Source organism: Taeniopygia guttata, chromosome 7 (genome assembly GCF_048771995.1).
Source record: "Taeniopygia guttata chromosome 7, bTaeGut7.mat, whole genome shotgun sequence".
NCBI lineage: Eukaryota > Metazoa > Chordata > Aves > Passeriformes > Estrildidae > Taeniopygia > Taeniopygia guttata.
This window is the reverse complement of record NC_133032.1, coordinates 20,454,147-20,473,199: the sequence shown is the minus strand read 5'-3', so window position 1 is coordinate 20,473,199 and position 19,053 is coordinate 20,454,147. Positions and strand designations below refer to the sequence as shown.

Here is a 19,053-nt window from a genome sequence, read left to right as displayed (position 1 = left end):
TAGAGCTGGACTGCTGAATCTCATCTGTTATTTGTAGGTGGTTTAAAGAAGAGTTGTGGTCTGTTTTAGCTCTTGTAGGAATACAGCACTATTGGCTTTTGTATTTTGGGAGCTTGAAGTTTGATTACTTTTCCTTATGGTCCATGTGTTGTTTGGTTAGCAGATGTGAAGGATGTTAGACTCCAATTTGTGAGAGTAGTCACAGATAACATGGCAGAGGTTTGGTTTATATTTCTTCTAAAGACTTTAAAAAACATAATTTCTTTTTTTGCCAGTTGTGTTATGTCCTTAGTTTAGAACACAAAGTCTATTCTGGAGCATTTCCAGTTCTGCTTTTCCTAAGCTGAAAATAGTCAATGGAAAGACTTTATTTGAAACACAATTAGACCATTTCTTCCTCTTTCTTTTCCAATTATTAGTCACAAAGTGTTCTTTCATAAGTCAAAAGTAAGGGAAAATTGAGCTTATCTGTCTTCCTGAAACATTACTTTGGCTTCCAGTTTTGTTGGCATAAGTGAGCCATCCATTTTTCAAATGTTTTTGAAATACATGTAAAATGACTCCTCATTTTCCAGATTTTTGGAAGCTTTCAAAGCATTCTCTGAGATAAACATATGATTTTATAAAATATAAACAATATTTATGTATTTCAAATAAATAATCAAATGAGCTTGACTATGCATAATCGTCATATGATGCACTAGAACTCAAGGATTGCTAATACAGTCTTCCCAATGCCTGTAAACCAGCACATAAACTTTTTTTCATGTTATACTTACAGAATCTGCAAAGCAAATTATGGGAAGGGATAATTTTAATTTTTTTTAAGCATTTTCAGTTGAGATTCAAAGGATAAGCAACTGAAAGTTTTGTTTACTGCACATCATGGAATGGTAGGTTTCAAAGATTGGGGTAAATTAATTTAAAATATATGAAAGGGAAACATGAATTTAAACATTATTCTTGCATTGGTAAATCTTGATTCTCCATTCAGTGTATCTGAGTTATTTTATAGCTATTGAACTAACATTTATCCTGTAACTTTTCCACATAGGAGATAACTAATAGAAAGAAGTATAGCAGGAACCATAAAACATGTAAGAGTAGTTTCTCTCCAGTTAGCTTTGCCTCACACTGATGAAAAAGCTTTGCGGTTCCCTCCTGGAAGGAACAGGAAAATGGACAGTGTAATGTATGGTATGTCTTGTTTGACATGGGTGGCTGGCAAGGCTGGTATCCACTCAGAAATTACAGTGAGGGTGTACATTGTTAGTGTAAGTGTGAACACCAAAGGCATTGGCTCTAAATGCACCTAAATACAATGTTCTATGGGATTTTCTGTGAGGTTGGAGTCTTCTGTGGACAAGCAACTGAATGACTCATGCTGCTATCCTAAATGCTGGGTAAATAATCACACTTAAAAATTAATCTCTTTGTTTTTATATCTGTTCCATAGCACTTCAGAAAAATACTTGTGTTTATGAAGAGTTTCTTGAGAAAAATTCTGTATCATTAATACAGACAAGCTAAGAAAATGGTTGTTTAGAGGTTCTTTCTCTTACCAGATTTGTCTGCAGGAGAAAAAATACCTTAGATGAATGACCAAATAAATGTAGGCGGTATACTCTTGGAACTACCCACTAGACTTGAGTTGAGAAATCAGAAGTTTTGCTTTATGATGTTACCAAACTCTGCTGAAAGTGTGCTGCAGGGGAGTTGTATGCATTTTTTGCAGTTTCCAGTAAAGATATCACTCTACCTAGTGATGGTTAATTATGGAGCTTTTAAAACAGCTAATTTCTTTGTGGATACACCATTCTGCTTAAAACAAATTTCTTTACATTTTCTGCAACATTTGATTAGATTAGAGATGTGAAATACTAAATCTGTAGGAAGTTAAAAACAGATTAGTTGTTTGTCCTTGTTTCATGTTGCCAAAAAAGAAATTTAGGACATATGACAAAAATTAAGAACACAGCCCCCAGTTGTGGAACATTAAACTCTTAACAGGAGGAAAGAATTTGTTGTTTTCCTCAGTTATGTATATTCCTAAACTATAGTGTGAAAACTAGGGTTTGTGGGGCTTTTAAAGAAGTTTGAACCCCCCAGAAATAAGACTTCCAAGTTCTGGAGAAACAATTGAGAATTGGCCTTTTAGCTGTGTCAGTTTTGAGCATGCTGCTTCAGTTTGTTATACTATAATATAGTATTTAGTGTTTAGTTCATTATACTGTAATAAAGGTCTGCAAATACAAAGAAAAGCCTTTTGAATGCAGGGTTTATTTAATTCATGTGGTTTACCTGCTTTTAACAAATAGGGTAGATTTGTGACTTTTAACTTCCCAGTTGTGTATACCCATTCTTTTATAGTGGTTGATCTTTGGATAGTTTCATGTCTACAGTAATTTTGGTGAGAATTTTTAGTTTAGAAGTCAACAGCCCTAACATCAAATTTTTCTTAATACAGTTGCTTCATAGAGTATAAGGCAGTAGATGCAAACTAAATTAAGCTTCAGTTAAAGCTATATGTACTCTTATTCCTTAGGTTTCTTAGCTGCTTTGTTTTCTGTGCTACAGGTAGACAGAGCCCAAAGATAAAGTCTCTGATATTCTGTATGTAATGCAATTAGGAATCAATTAGTCATAGTTAGGGGGTTTTTGCCTTTCTTGTTTAGATCTTCCACTTAGTGCACGTTTTTTTAGACTGATCTGACAACGATTTTCTGTGAAATTATACTCCATATTTTTTCTTGGCGTTTTCTTGAAACTTCCTCCCTGCAGACAAACTCTGTTTGGGATTTCATGTTTGGTTTATGCAGTTTAGATCCATGCTACTGATGAATTGGGCAGCCTTGCCCTACCTCGTGTTGGAGCTGTTGTTTATACAGCTGCCTAGTGATTTGGAGCAGCTTTCCCTGGAAAATAATCCTTGTGAATTAGTTGTCCATTGGTCCATTGAACCACATGGTCAAAATTATAGCTGTCCACACAAGAAATGTGAGAGCATATTATTGGGGGAATGCCATCTTTCTTGCAATAATTTAGTCTTAAATTTCTAAAAAGCAGTAGTGAAGTGAACTTGAACTGAATGTTCATCAGATTTTGCAATCCTTTCTGTCCTGCTCTGTTTTAAGTAACTTGTGTTCAGCAGGGGAGCATCCCAGCCTGACCTTGGAGGTGATGGACTAGCACTGAGTACACCTCATGCACTCAGAGCAGCAGTTTGTTAATTTGAGATGTCCGCAGACCGCATGTTACTTAAATTACAGTGAATTTCAATAAAGTCTATTAGGACTGGCATGAAGTTATAAACATCCCTAGTATTTAATAAATGCTTGCTGTAAGTTAAGATTTAATTTTTTATTTTTATTCCAGTTGTCTGCAGTGAAATGGAGTTACAGGAGTCCTAGGAGGCAGGGCTGTCTACTCTTGAGCAGAGAGTAATTGCTCCAGGTTCTCCCTTCCCTTGTCTGGCTCCAACATGTTATGCAGCAGCCAGGCACTGCAGCTTAAAGAAGATTGCTGTATTCTCCCACCATGGACCCAGGCATCTTGATCTTGGCCTGCCTTTGATTCAAGAATAAGAGTGTGCAATCCAGCTGAAGGCCTGGCCAGTGCTCTGTGAGAGGCTGCGGCCTCAAGATTTTTTAAACTGTGATGTTCCAGGGTTCACTGAGATTTACAGACTACAATTTTAATTCTGAAGGCTTAGTCTCAGACAGATTTATTTATATTCTCATGGGAAAGCACAAAGCAAGACTGAGATTATTGGCAGGAGATCTCTTTCATGGTCAAATGTGCAAAGGTCTTAAACATCTGTATTTTAAATGACACACACCTTCCCTTCCTTTCTTGGGAATACTTTGTTTAATATAGATGACTAATAATCACCTGTAACAGTGTCCAATCATGGAAAATTTCTCTTAGTAGTATCACTTACCAAAACTTTTATAAGCAGATCTAGGATGGCCCTGCTTAAGCAAAGAAGGTTGAAACCAGATGACCAGCTGTGGTCCCTTCCAGCCTTACGCGCTCTGTGATTCTGTGGAAAAACATGCTGTGTGTGAAGGGTCAGGCAGCTCTGTTACCCAATGCTGTTGCCTCAGTTTCTCAGTGCCTGTTTTCCTTTTCTGAGGTTTTAAAAAGAATAAACTGTAACCCCTTTTGCAACAATTTTTTTCTAATATCTAATCTAAACTGCCTCTGGTGCAACTTGAGGCCTTTTATCTTGTCCTATCTCTTGTTACTTGGAAGAAGAGACTGTCACCCACCTGTCTACACCTCCTTTTAGCTGGTTGTAGAGAGTGATAAGGCATGCCCTGAGCCTTTTTTGCAAGAAACATGGCAAGATAATTACATGCACAAGTCCTCAATGTGCTCTTATTGCCTTTTTTGTGCTAAGGTAAGTTATTCTGCTGAACAAACCTTGAGCGAATGATGTTTTTGAATGCAGAGATGGTATTTAACAAGAACAGACATTTTCTATTTAACATGATTAAGGCATTAGAACAGGAAGATAAAATACTTCAGAAGATCACTAGGTCATCTTTCTTACAATTCCACCCCAGTTTTTGATCATTATTTGTAAACTGCCAGTGTAAAGAACATATGTGACACCTTTGAGACTGTATTGTACTGTTTTTAAACTCTGTATGCCTGTTTTCTCAGCCCTTACCTTAAAATCAGAGGAATTAGATACAACTCAGTCTCTTAGTGATGAGACTGAAACTTTCTAAATTGATCCCACTTTTCTAAGTGATCATCAACCATAACAAGAAAATAGATCAGTGTTCAGATTTTGCAAAAATATACAAGTGGAATTGAAGAAAGGAGGCCATGTATAATACAGGATCTTACTTGTGAACTGGTGAGCTGCTACCATGGCAAGATGGGCTACATGGCCTTCGTGCTTCAGATATTAGCTAGGCAGCTCAGTTTATCACCTCTTCTTAAACACTTTTCTTAAAATCCCACCATCAGTTCTTGTCTGTAAAAAATAAATATAATATGCTTGATAATTCAGTGATAGTTTAGAAATCATTTCAGTTTGGGGGTTTCTTTGAAACTGACTTTCAGCTCAAGACCTCTTTAATCTCAAGAATTGAAACAATGCAATGACTATTACATAATGGAATTGACAAGGATAGTAGGTGAGAAAATCTTGAGGTTTTGGCCATGTAGAGCATTACTGGTTGTTTAGTTTAGTGCAACAAATTATATTCTGACAATCTGAACGGTATTTTCAGTTTCCTGGTAGCCCGTCTGTTCGATCATGTTTAGCAAACATGCTTTATAGGTATGGGATTGGTGATGGGTATAAAAATATTTCAGTATTGAAAAAGCTATCTCACATAAGCAGCTGCTGTGTATTTAAGTACTGTGTTGAGTTTCCTGAAAACACTGTAAGGCAATTTTCAACAGCTGGTCCATGAACGTCTGGTATTTAGATCTGAAGGTAGTGGATGTTACATTTCTGTCTTCAAAGAAAGGATATAGGAAATCTTTGATGTCTGTAACATAATTTGGAACAAGACTTTAGTCCATGTTCTTATAAACATCAAGGCTAGCTGTCTTTGCTGAATGAACTGCACATGAACACTATTTTTTTGACATAACAGCATCTAGAACTCTTAAGTGTTAATGCTAATGTTACTCACATCTAGTTTTCTATGTTGTTGATTATCCTCTGCAGCTAAAGTTTGTTCAGAGACATTAATAGCCTTATTTATTAGGTTTTGTTAGTTTAGATATTTTAATCATATCTGAATTTTTGTAAGTAAAATTGTTTTTGCAGAAAATATTCTTGTGCATGGATGTTTTGTCATCCCTTGAGAAAGGTATACATTTAATTTTATAGAAATTAGTTTCCGATCAGCACCTTTTTTTTATTATTTTGAGGATTTTTATTATTAAACATCTGTGGTTTTCAATGTGACTTGGAATAGCTGGTGCTAGGAATTAAAATAAGACACAGTTCAAAACAGTCATCATTGGCTGCTTCTACATGGTATAAAGTTGTTTTCCTGGCTTTGGTAAGTTTTCTTTTCATTATTTTTCACGGTTCAAGTTTTTAAGCTAGATTGAGTTCCTGCAACTTAGTTTGAAATCTGGTCCATATTATGAAGAAGGACTAAACCAGAAGTGAGTAGCTTCCTATGCATTGTGTTAAAGTTGTCTCCAAAATAAGTGATTTTGGCACAGAAAAGTTGTAAACATTCTTGGTACCTGATGGTAGGCTTTGTCTTTGCTTGTTTTACGGGAAGAAGAATACTTTTTGAAGATTTTATAAAGAAACAAACTGAGTGACTTTTAGGGCACAGTGTTACTGCCTGTCCCAGCTCTGTGGTGTGAAGTCTTGTAGCACCATTTGTATTGAGAGATTCCATGTGACAAAAGGAAACATCGTGTTGCCTCTTAAGAGTCCTCTTAAAACCCTGTCACTTTTTCCTTCCTGGATGCTCACTGGGCCTGTGGTATTTAGAGTTCTCCCTGAGTAGTAGAGATGCTGGATTAACTGGAAATCCTGAGTGGAGTCTGGCTCCCTAATAATCATTTAAAGTATCAAAGTGTTGGTTTTAAAATTCTTCTAGTAATAGACCCCTTTTAATAGAAGTTTTTAATATCTGCTAGTGTCTGTTAAGTGAAATTTTTTTTATATGTATAATGGAAGTAACTTTAACAAGCTTTTTCATTTTTACCGCATTTGCAGTAATAATTTTATACCAAACCTTATAACAAGATATGGCTGATACCTTTCTTGAAATCCAGCCATTAGTATACTACACATAAAAAATACAACTTAAAAAAACCCCAGCATCTAGTAGAAGTAAAGAATTGTAGATAGCTTTAGACTGTGCACATATTGTATACTTTTTGTGTTTGCCCCCCTGAGTGCTAACCTAGAAATACGTGATCTTTCAGAGAATTTGGTAAATTAGGCATCAGTTCTTTTGACTTGGTGTTATTCATGTTGAATTAGCTGCACTGAGTATTTTAGTGACTGCAGGAATTCAATACTCTTCCAGCACTGTTACAATCTGCTTCTTCTACAATTTCATGCTTAGCATAAAGGAATGCATGTTAGTCTTGTCTTCTCTGAAGCTGTTGCCAGTTTTGGTGCTTCCATTGCGTTTCAAACTACTTTTACATTCCAACTGCATGTAATTCTGGTTATGCGACAATTTGAAAAAAAACCTTTAAACTGAAAATAGAAATGATGGCTTGTACTGGGGAAGCAGTCAGCCTACCACAGCAGGATAGAAAAATGCATGGCATTGCAGGAGTGGGAGGACACATACTAATTTATGGAATTGGGATTGGTTTTATATCCTAGGTGAATCCAAGGTGATGCACCAGGGGAGAGACAACTTTGTTGCTAGAGCTTGAGTTCTCATTGTTGTGATAGGAACAAGTGGAAGAACAGATGCTTTTCATGGTGGAAGATTAGAAATGTTTCCCTAGGAGTAATTAATGTTTTAATTTTGCTGGATTTCATTGCTGTTCTTTTTAGTCTAGTGAAGTACCTGGAGCACAAAAGTAGGTTAATTTGTTTGGCAAGATCAGGCATTTATGTTGTCAGAGCTTTGATATGTATTTCAAGTCCTTAAGTAGAGAGGAAGTGTGGGCTGTTTAGGTCCTCTGTGGGAACCATTGTGATTGTACTATCAAAAAAAAAAAAAATTCTCTTCCCCCAACAATGGAATATTCTAGGAGCAACAGCTGTTTACTTCAGAGCTTGATTTTTGAGCTGCAGTCTTTCTTTGAAATAGACTAAATGCTTTAAAACTGGATTGTGAAAGTAACACATTGTTCAAAAATGAAATTTAATTTGTTATCTACTAGTTTGTGCATGCCAAATATTAAAAAAAATTTATGTGCATGTAGTTACTGTTTAGCTGAGCTATGAATTCTAGAACTTGGCCTTTCCTGTTGCTTTGCTACTTCTACTCTTTCTAACTTTTGGGTATAGACAGTGCTGCAGAATTTGTTATAGGGTAGGAAGAAGCCATGCACAAAAAATGTCTGGAAAAGAGTGTTGCCTTCCTGTTTCTAGGCATGTTAGCTCTGCAGCTCCAATTCACATAGGTAGTTGTCATCACACTGGTGTTCCACATTTTACTGGCCAACCTCTATTCCCATAAAATAGCATTATCAAAGTTTCAAGTGGCTATTATGTTGTAAGAAGGATATGGCATTCCCATTTTTGGGTAGAAATTCCTTAAAGGAGATAATGCAGTTAAATACAAGATAGCAGCAGCTGAGATGACTAAGACAGGAAGAAGGTTAATTGGCTTACCTTGATCTTTCATGTAGGAGAAATATTCTCTAGCAAATAGTATTTCCTTTAAGGAGAGATTCAATATCCTGTATTTATCTTGACACTATTGTTGACTTACAGGCTAAACCAGAAGTGTTAGTTAGTCTTCCTTAAGACTAAACTCCTAAGGAAGAGGCTGCAAGTGTGCATTGTAATGTTCCTTCTACTGCAGTGCTCCATTCACCAAGGAAGTGATCCGTATTAATCAGTCCATGATGACTGACAAGAATTCTATGAAGAAACTTAGAAAATTTCCTTGAACTTGTCACTGGATTTTTATGTATACTTCTGAGGTTTGGACTGAGCCAACTATTTTATTCTGCAAGTTGTATAGCAGTATGTTGTAGAGAGACCATCTTAAACTGACTCTGTGGAAAGTTAGAGCCTCTGCATAAGAAAGGATGTGATTCAGTATGACTGTGAATAATTATACCAGGTATTACAAATCCTCAGCAGTGTGGTTCTAGCCAGGCAGGACTGCTTTGTGTCTAAATATGATGTAAATACAGACAGCAATTAATATGCAAGAAAAATCATTTACTCTGTAACATAACCTGTGTCTATATTAGTGGCTAAATACCTAGGTGGAGTTTTGGCTGGAGCCTGGGTTTAACTTCAAATGCTGTGTAGAGTTTTCCCTGAGGTGTAACTTGTAAAGACTCCTCGAGATCCGTAATTGCTTATCCCAGCATGTGGCAGTCACATCAAGTAAACTCTCCCTGCAGGAACTGTATTCACCAAACTATTTGATACTGCCTTGCAGGAAGCTGTAGACATGGGCTCTTTGTTTTTTTCAGACTATAGCTTATTGTGGCACTGAAGAAGAGGTAAGATTCTGCCTTGCTAATTACTGAACAAAAGTATAGTAGGCATGTATAGTTGTCATGCCTTGTTCTGTATAGCATTGAAACAAATAAGATTGAGAGAATTGTAACCACATGGGACAAAACCTGCAGTATGGTGGTGGTACCCAGATTAACTTCATGCTCTTTTAAGTTGTTTAAATGCTCTTGTTAAGTGCCACAGTACTAGTCTAATTTCCTTAGCAGAGTAGACTGTGTGGTTCTGCAACTTGCTGCATGATGATGGTTTTGTTGCCTATAGCAGGTGCTGGAGAAGATAATCACTCTGGGATCTGTCATTAACTGATTTCTGTCTTTCTCTACTGGTTGATTCTCCTTTACTGATTTTGCTTCCCATTTTGAAAGCAGATGAAAATATATTTTCTACTAATTTATCTTCCCAAGAGAAGCAAGGGGATTGTAATTTTATAATTTGGATTATACAAGAGAAGAGAGACTTAAGTCCTTTAAAAAAAAGAACAGGAATTTTAAGTTAGGTTGGTTTATTGTTGTGGTAATATCTTTCTTCTTTAAGAATGAAACAGCACTCATGTAGAAAACATAAAACTAGGATGTCTCCCAGATGACCAGTTTATACCGGCTCTATGTTTGTGTAGTGGAAGTAGAATGTTTCACTTTAGAAGACTGGACAGGATTTTGAAAAGCTTTATAAGAGTGTATTTTCTTACTTTCATAGTTCTAAATGTCTTTACAAATAAGTTTTCTCTTGCAGAAAGGAAACCAGTGGCAGGTAAGCAAAAGTTTTCTTAATTCTATTGTACAGGAGAAGATTAAAATAGTGTCTTTTATTAGTGTCTACATCAGTGTATCAGGCTCATAGTATTTGGGAATGTTCTTTTTTTTATGGGAGGGGGAAAATGTGATGATGTAGGGTTTTTTCTTTTAAACTCTGCTTTATCTTCTGTAATCAAGACACCATAAAATTACTATACTGACTTCCTTTGACTTATGTTCTTTCTCTTTCTTTCTGCACAAGCACTCCTATTTGGACAGGGAAACCTCCCTTCTTCTGAGAAACATTGCAGGAAAGCCTTCTCATTTGCTGACCAAGGTGACGATGCTTCTTTCTACTGTATGTGACTGTTTCTATGTAGAAAGAATGCTTTTGGTGTGTGCTATGCTTCTCCATTCCTGCCCTTTCCAGGAATTTCTGCATTTACTTACATGACTTTCCTGATTATCCAAGGTGCTTTTAAAGGCTGAATTGTATTGTTTGTTTCTGCAGATTTATCAAAGTGTTCAAGTTCTTGCCAAATACTAAATAGCCATATTAGCAGGTAAAATGCCTTAGTTGAAAAGAAAATGTACTGAGCTAGGAGGTCTTATGTTCCTGTTGCCATTCACGAGTTTAAAAAATAAAAGATCCTAGTGAAAAATATGTGGGAATGTTTAGTAGCTTTAAAAGTAGTTTTAAAAGCCATTAGTAGCCTTAAAATAAGTCTCTTACTGTATTGAAGACAAACTAGTAAGTAATGGGATATTTTTTATAAGATTTTGGATGTTGACTGAATATAATGTGGGGAGAATATCCTAGTAAGACAGTGGTCTGAGGAACCAGGTATGTACAAATGTTGATTATAAATTAATTTTCCTCACGGGAAGGAGGTCAGTAATGTATTAAGAGATCAAAATTGTCATTTAATTTGCTAAGAATTATATCTTTTATATGTATTTTCTTTTGGAACTAGAGGACAAGGGATGGAGCAAGCTATAAATCTCTGATGAAAATACAGGCTGGAGTGAAGGACAAACATCTTCATGTAGCTCAGAACTTTGAATATTTGGTGTAGCTGAGGTGTCAGATATTGCTGATGCTAATGCATACTGCAGAACCATTTCTGTGTGTTGGTTTTTTTTTTTTTTTAATTCACAGACATTCTAGTGGAGAGACCTCAGGCAAGCCTGAAGTAACAAAATGCTATTTGGTGACCTCAAAACAATAAGAATAATGTTCACTGGGCAGAAGTAGTCTGTATTTAGCAATAAAAATTTAGAACTGGTTTACTGCTTTTTCTTAAATGCCTTAATATTCTTCTCGAGATGCTCAGCATGTATCTTGACAACAGATTTTCAGGCTGTCTTCCAGAGGAGTACAAATAGCCAAATGCAAGTAATCTTCTGCTCTTTGTGATTGTTTTGCTTAAATTTGTAGTCCATACCTCTGCCTTGACCCCAATAGCTCTTGGCCCCCTGCACTGCCCAACAAAGCAAACAGCCACCAAAATAGCAATTGGCTTGATTGCAAATAGATTAACAAAAGCTGTGGCACAAAGAAACCACAATATTTTAATCTCCATGTGTCTTCAGATCCTCCCTTCTGGTTGTTTATATGTGGGATGAGTGTTAGTTACCATACAGGAAGTTTATTTTTGAAAGTGCATTAAATGATCCCTTTGTGTCATATGACCATGGAGTAGCTCCTATCAGGTATTCTAATACACTCCGAAGTTAAATGTTTGTCTTTATAAATCTTTGTGTTGGCTAATTAGGCTTCATAGCTCTTTGATTCAGGTGCTTTTGGCAAGTCTTCTGATATCCTATATCAGGTAATGTTGGTCAGCTTGTGGCTGTTTCAGTACAGCTGTGCCTTCCACTTCTGACTTCTGAGCACACAGGCCTGGCATGGAACTTACTGGTCCTCTTCTGACCTCCTGCAAGCAGGAGCTTTAGCAAAATGATAAAATGGAAGTTCACTTTGCTGCTTAGATCTCTTCAGCTTGTAACATTGGATAAGCCTCTCTATGAATGAAGCAGTCCCAAGAAATGGGGCATTTCCTTGTACCAAGGTGTTAGATCATTTGCTGTAGGATCATATTGTAGGTTTATGCTGGTGTCCCTGGTGTCTCAGCTGTTTCTTACTGTCTTTACCTGTTTCTGTTTCTTCCTCTTCTCTGGTTTGTCTCCATCTTATATTGAAAGTAGAACCATTTTTCTACTCTGCTAATACAACTAATTGTAAAAATTCTAGTGGTGGACTAGGTCCCTTCTGCATCACAGCCATGCACACACACAGTTCCTGTCACAGCATAGAGCAGCACAGAAAATTATGTATTTGTTTTGGTGAGCTCTTCATTTTTAGCTATAATTCCAGATGTTACTGTTTACACAGCATTCAAACCTTTGTTTGAAAACAGAAAGAAGTGAAAGCAGATGTGTAACATAAGTTACTGAATATTGAAAATAAAGCAATGTAGCTTTTTTGTCAAATATGCAAGCTTGTTTCCCTATAATGAATATTGAAAACTAAGCTTAGTACTATTATGCTATTTTGTAGCATAATGCAATATGGTGACAATGTCAGGAATATTCCAGAGATATAGAAAGGTCTATTCTAAACTGGGAAGGAAGAAGGAGGAAATGTGTGGTGACTCTACCACACAGGGAGAAGGACGAACCCTTCACCAGGGTGAATGCACACGCACGTTTAGTGAGCTTTCAGATACTCATGTCTTGCTTCCCTTTCTGCTTTACCCAGAGGTTATTTAGAGTTACTAGGAAAAGAAATGCAATAAACATATGTTTTTAAAATGACCGTGAAATACTGCTGTAAAGACAAGTTCACTGTTTATAAATGGACCATGCCATGATTGCAGCACATTTTTAGGGTAGGAGTATTCTGCTTGTCCTAATGAGTTGATCAAGAAATACAGAAGAATTGCTCTTAATATTCACACCTTTTACTGCTGATCACATACACTCTTGTTCTAGTGTCCTTTTTAATAATAAATTAAAGCAATCAACAGAAAAACTTCATAACTGGGATTAATATTCAGACTGATATACATTTAATAAAAGTGTAGTGAAGTTTTGGGTAATTAGGTACAAATGGAGATGTTAATATGGTGTTCTCTGGTAGCAGGAACCTCTATTTCAGTACAAGAGGTACTCCTCTGCGAGAAGGAGATTCCTTGCAAAACAGGTGATTGCCTTTCTACCCAAAGCTAGACTGTAGTTGGGAAAATAAAGTAGATACCTGATCTTAGTCCTTAGAAGTTAATGCTACTTGTGTATTTAGTTATCTTCTTATCTGCATTCAAAGAAAAAGTTCAGAGAAAAAAGCAAATATTAAACAGAAGAAATGTCTTAATTTTATGGATTTTGTAGTTTGTGTATCTACCTTGCTAACTTAAATAAAATGTGGACATAGTTACTTACCTCTTACCATTTAATTACTGGCTTTTTTAAGTATCTTTGTTAAGTGATACCCCCCCCCCCCCTTTTTGTTTCAATTCCATTTGTTATCTCTGTAAAAGAGATTAGTTAATAACACTTTAAAAAAAGTAAAATGAAAGAAAAAATAAAACCCCAACTAGAAAGGTGAGGCACAAAATTGTTTGAGCAAGGTCAGCTCTGCATGCGTCTTGCATCTTTATTGCTAAAACACAGCTGGAATATCTTGTAAATATATATTTAATTGGAAACTGGTGGAGGAAACAGTGTTTGTCATTATGTTATAAAAATCTTTATTTTTTTGTGTTATTCTTTCTGATATTTTCACTGTAGGCTAAAATTATTCAAAACTTAGTTCTTATATATAAATGCAAAGAAGATGATCATTAATTTAAGACCATTGCACTGCAGACATATGTATTTTCCATTTTGGTTCACAATATGTTTGAATATTTTGGATTAACATGTTCTATATACAAGTATGTTGCCACGTATTCTTTAACTCAGGTGCAATGTTTTCCATAACCAAAAGTAATCTTAGCTCAAAGCTTTAAAATACAAGTGTAACAATAGTCCCAGAATAATCCTGTTAAGTAAGGAATTTGTTAGAATTTGACAGTGATGCATATTGCTACTGTAAGAGAATATCCTTTTCCTGCCAGAGGTGGAAATGACTCTCCATTATGTTTTGTGTTTTTATAAAGTGTGTGTGTGTGTGCACCTCCTTGGTGTGTTTCCAAGGCTTGCCAGTGCCTGTAAAGGCAGTCTAAGCAGGGAGCAGGTTCTGCTGAGTCTTGCCTGCTGTGTCAGTCCTCCAGATGAGTCTGTGACAGAGCTGAGTGCCAGCAGGCTGTGAGTGCTCTGTGAGCAGTGACGCTGTGCAGGGGATGCAGGTGTGTGGCCATAGCAGGGACCAACACTGTCTGTACCGCCTGTGAGGCTGTGGCAGCGCAGCAGTCCTGCAATGGACCTGCAGCTTTGTAATCCTTCAGCAGCTCCAGCACTGCAGCCAGCATTTGCTAGCCAAGGAGAAATAAATACCTAAGGTAGATGTGCTTGGACTGGACTTGCTGGCCTTGTTAATTGGTGGCGTTGAACAGTTTAAATAGTTTGCAGTTGGGTATTTTTGCCACCTGTCACCTGTCTCCCTGTGCAGTGAAAAGGGTTGTTAGCTTATTAATAATACAAGCTGGTGGACGGCACATGCTTCCTCCTGGATAGAGACAGTGTTGTTTGCATGTACAGGGCGAGAAGTGACCTGTGTATCTGTCTAAGTGCTGTTCTTGGGCGGGGCAGGGGACTGTTTTCTTGGGCCACTAGGAGAGAAACAGAATACGTGGTTGTGAGTTTGGGGGAGTTACTAAATTATTTTATTAAGGAACCAAAATACATAATTCTTTGTTGTTCTCCCATGAAACATTGCTTGCCACATCAGCAGTGATGCAGCAGTGGCCTGAGCTTAGTTTATTACCGCTCAAAATAGCTTAAAATCTTTGACTACTATATGTATTCAGAAACTTTGAATTCTTGCTTTCTTTTCCTCTCTGTGTTCCCCAGTTAGTAAATTCAGACTTCTTATAATTTTTTGCTTGTTGAAACCAGTTATTCTGATAATTATAATTCTACTTTGAGTTTTTTTAAATTTAAACTGATTATGTTAAACTCTAATAAAGTATAAGGAATCCTAATTGCTGGACCCACATTAAATTGAGTAGGAAATGAAAAGTAATTGGTACATATTAAAATAGTAAGTCCTTAAAATCTTCTTTGGTCTACATATTTATCTATTTTCCAAAGCATTTTAGGGAATGATGGATTATAAACTTTGAGGTCACCAAAGATATTTTAGCTGTATTGGCACAGGTATATGAGAGGCCACAGCTGCTTGTTGCTTGCCCTGGTGTTGCTGCCTGTGCACTGTGGTGGGCAGGTGCTCCTGCTGCTTTGCACTGGTGTACAGTGAAATGGGCTGGAAAATTGTGCTGATTGGATTAATGAGCAGCTTTTCAAAACCATGAGTTACAGTTTCTCCAAACAAAATGAGTTTTTTGCTTTTGCTGATTTCATGATGAACAGGTACATAGCTTACATACATCACTTTTAGAAACTGACAAGTCTTTCACAGAATCACTGAGTAAGCTCAGTTGGAAGGGACCCACAAGGGTCATTGAGTCCAGTTGCTGGCCCTGCACAGGACATCCCAAGGAGTCACCCCATGTGCCTGAGAGCATTATCCAGGCGCTTCTATAGCTCTGTCAGGCTTGGCGCTGTGAAGCCTCATTTTATAGTAACAATTTATTTCTACATATTGAAGTAGTTAATGGTAAGAAATAGGAAGAATAAAAGATTCTTGTTATCATGCCATGGTTTGTTTTTCACAGAATGCTAATCTGATTTAACCTTTCTAAGCTCTAGGACAGCATTGCTGTTGTGAATAAAAAGCCATAATTCCCTGTAGACTCATAAATGCAATGTTCCTGGGTAATTCAGTGCCCAGATAAGGTTTCAGGCCCACATTATTTCTGCTTGTGTCAACTTACTGGTTCATTTTATTGGAAAGAATTATGTTTCAAAGTAGCATACTGGTCTGTTCAGCTGATGTTTTTTCTGGTGCACAGGATGGTCACAGATGTGAAGGATGAAAAGCTACTAAGAGTGCAGTAAATAACAAGAGAATGTTCTTTAGCAGTTGATATGAATATTAGTAATTTATTGAGAAGCCAAAACTTTAATTCTCTGGATTTCAGAATAGCTGAATCTTGACTTTTACAAGAAAAGCAACCATCTAAACACATGGTAAAGAAACTATGAATTACATTCATAGAAGAAAGCAATAGAGAACTAAATGTTTGTAACATGCTGAATGTTGTGATGAGATGCGGTACTTTGTCTCTGGAAAAAATATTAATTATTCTTTTTTAAGGATACTGAATATTTTGGAAGGGATTTGTGTGGGTTTTAATAGAGTTGTTTGTGCTAGAGATTCTAAAGTAATTACGGTTTTAAATATTAATTGCAATGAAGATCCACGGTTGAAGATTTTGAAAGTCTGAAAACTGCGTATGTCATTTTTTAAACAGTGGTTGCTTTTTAGCTGCATATTTCAAATGCAATTTCAACAAAAATATCTAATCTCTAGAATTTAAAAATCCTTTTTGCTAGTCTTAAAAAGAGTTTTCTTTAGCATCAGCAAATAGATTTAAGGTACCTGCATTTTTAATGCATTTCCAATTGTAAAAAAAATCTATTACATAGAAGAGCAAAAGAATGCTTATGTGCCTTGTGTCTTAAAATACTTAAGGAGAAATACAACTTGGATTTAGTAAAGACAAAGTGAGTTTTCAGACTTCTTACTGCAAAAGGATTTAACCACTTAAAACTAATGCATGTAGTATGGAATCCTAGTTATAGGATTTGTTTACCTTCTTTCTGTGTGCTGTTAAATTCGGATACTTCCTGGCATGCTGTTTGCATTTTGTGTTGATCAACAAAAAAATCTATTGGCTGTACTCCACTGTATATACCTGCTGAATATGTATTGTCCCAGGCTATGACTGTAAATATATAATATTCTAAAGTATTTGGTAGCATAAGGGTATTTAAAGTACAGGAGAACAGAGAAATGTCTATACAAAATATATACCTCCAGTATGTTCCTTTGGAGTTAATGGCAGTTGTGTCTCTAAATATTAGATAGGAACACTTTTTATCTTAAAAAGTAATAGTTTTCATCATCACTAGGAAATAGTTGGAGATTTATAGATGAGCTAATAAGCATTTCAATTCATTTTTTAAAGCATGGTAGCCTCAAAGCCACTGAAACCTGACTGACTGAAGTTTGTGTTAACTGGAATTGTGTGTTATGTCCCTCTAGGAGGAACAGGCTGCTAAATTGAAAGCTGAGAAGATTAGGGTTGCATTAGAGAAGATTAAAGAAGCACAAGTGAAAAAGGTGGGTTAGTTATACCAATTTATAAGACCCTTATTTTGTTTTTTTTCCCCCCTTGGAATATGCAGGCAAATTTCATTTGTATCTATTACTCTTAAGTTGCTCTTTATAAAACAAGAACATTGTATTGTTCTAATCTTTAGTGGTAATGTGCTTTCCCATCTAGGCTGGACCTAACCAGGAGAAGCCTAGGATATGGAAGAACATGATGTTTTTCTTAAGGAATAGCTTGTATTTCAGCTAGTGCTCATTGGGAAGATTTTACCAACTTCCACTCAGAATTGAAATGAAGGTCCAGCCTCCTGAGATTGTTCTTGTATGTTCTGCAGTCACATGTTTAAAATTTGTGCCTGTTTTCTTCACAGCCTTTTCTTTGCAAGTCTTTTTCCATTATGCATAGCAGGATACAGTGCTAAATGGAAGAGAAGTATTCCAGACTAAAGACAGAGATTACCAAATGGTGAAAGTCTGCTGCCATTACTTGATGTACTCTCAAAGAATACAGAGTACCCTTAAAATTTAGCATTTTTATTTTATGACAGGAGTTTTCCAGTAGCTTAAAATGCCTTTTGAATTAATTGTTGGTAGATCAAAAGCTGAAAAACTGTCTTGGATGGAAGATGGAAATTTACAAGTCAATTGTACCGGTGTATTACAGCTAGTAGGTTTTATCTTTTCAAGCTGAACAAGATGTAAAAATGGAAAAAAAAAATGATTGGCAAAAAGAATCTGTTGTCTTAAGTATTTTGATTGGTTTAAAATTTGACTAGATTTTTGTTTCTGGACAGTGAACTCTTTAAAATGCCTATGAAAAGCCATTGTATTATAAAATCAGATTTTTTTTTTTCACACTCTTGCTTCATATTCCACAGAAAAGTAAGGTTTAGTATTGCTATATTTTTTACATAATAACCATTTTTAGAAAATACCATAGGAAGCAGGCAGAAAGCTTAAACTGCACATCTGAAAAATTCTCATTCTTTGTAAGCTTATGCAGAGCTCAAGCTTACATATATCTGTGTTTGTTCCACCTAGATATTGTCTGAAAGACACTTTATTATCAGGACACTTTGGCAGGAAGGATTTTTTTTCCTTCTTAACACAACTGAAGGACTTTCTCATTATGTTAGAAAGACCTTTATATTTATTTTCTTGTGCTGAAGGAGAGCAGTATCTTGTTAAGTGTCTGGGATACAAATATCTAGCCATCATTTATGACATCTTACATTTTCAGGGAGTGTTTTGATTGAATTTCATGCTACTGTAAGAAAACCGTAGAACAATAAACAAGATCTTAGAAATCTTATTTTTATTTGAAATGTAGTAGATTAATCCTTTTTGTTTTCTTAATTTTCTGCTTAACAGTTGGTGATCAGAGTCCATATGTCTGATGACAGCTCAAAAACAATGATGGTGGATGAGAGGCAAACAGTGAGACAAGTATTAGACAATCTGATGGACAAATCACATTGTGGCTACAGTTTAGACTGGTCATTAGTGGAAACCATCTCTGAATTGCAAATGGGTAAGTAATAATTATAAGCATTTCTAATTCTTATTCATTGATGCAGCAGTAGTCTACATTCTCAGAATTATTTGTATACTTTTCTTCATAATGTTCATCATCCTGTTCATTAATGTAGTAAATGCTAATTCAGATAATAAAGCTCATGATTGAACTTGCTTCAGAATGATCTGAAAATTCTACTTCAATGTGTTTAAAAGGATGAGAAAGTTGGTCTAGTGCTTTCCCA

General features: G+C 36.0%; 1 protein-coding gene across 2 annotated transcripts in view; it reads left to right on the top strand.

The window, feature by feature from the left end:
• The window catches only part of RAPH1 (Ras association (RalGDS/AF-6) and pleckstrin homology domains 1), an 84,212-nt gene that overhangs the window by 42,413 nt on the left and 22,746 nt on the right, over positions 1–19,053 (top strand). The window contains exons 5-7 of one of the 2 annotated variants that reach the window (XM_030277617.4): positions 10,157–10,231; positions 17,225–17,302; positions 18,665–18,824. In XM_030277617.4, the coding sequence (XP_030133477.3) occupies positions 10,157–10,231; positions 17,225–17,302; positions 18,665–18,824 (313 nt within the window). The remainder of the gene's footprint in view (positions 1–10,156; positions 10,232–17,224; positions 17,303–18,664; positions 18,825–19,053) is intronic. The other variant, XM_030277618.4, reaches the window with a different exon arrangement.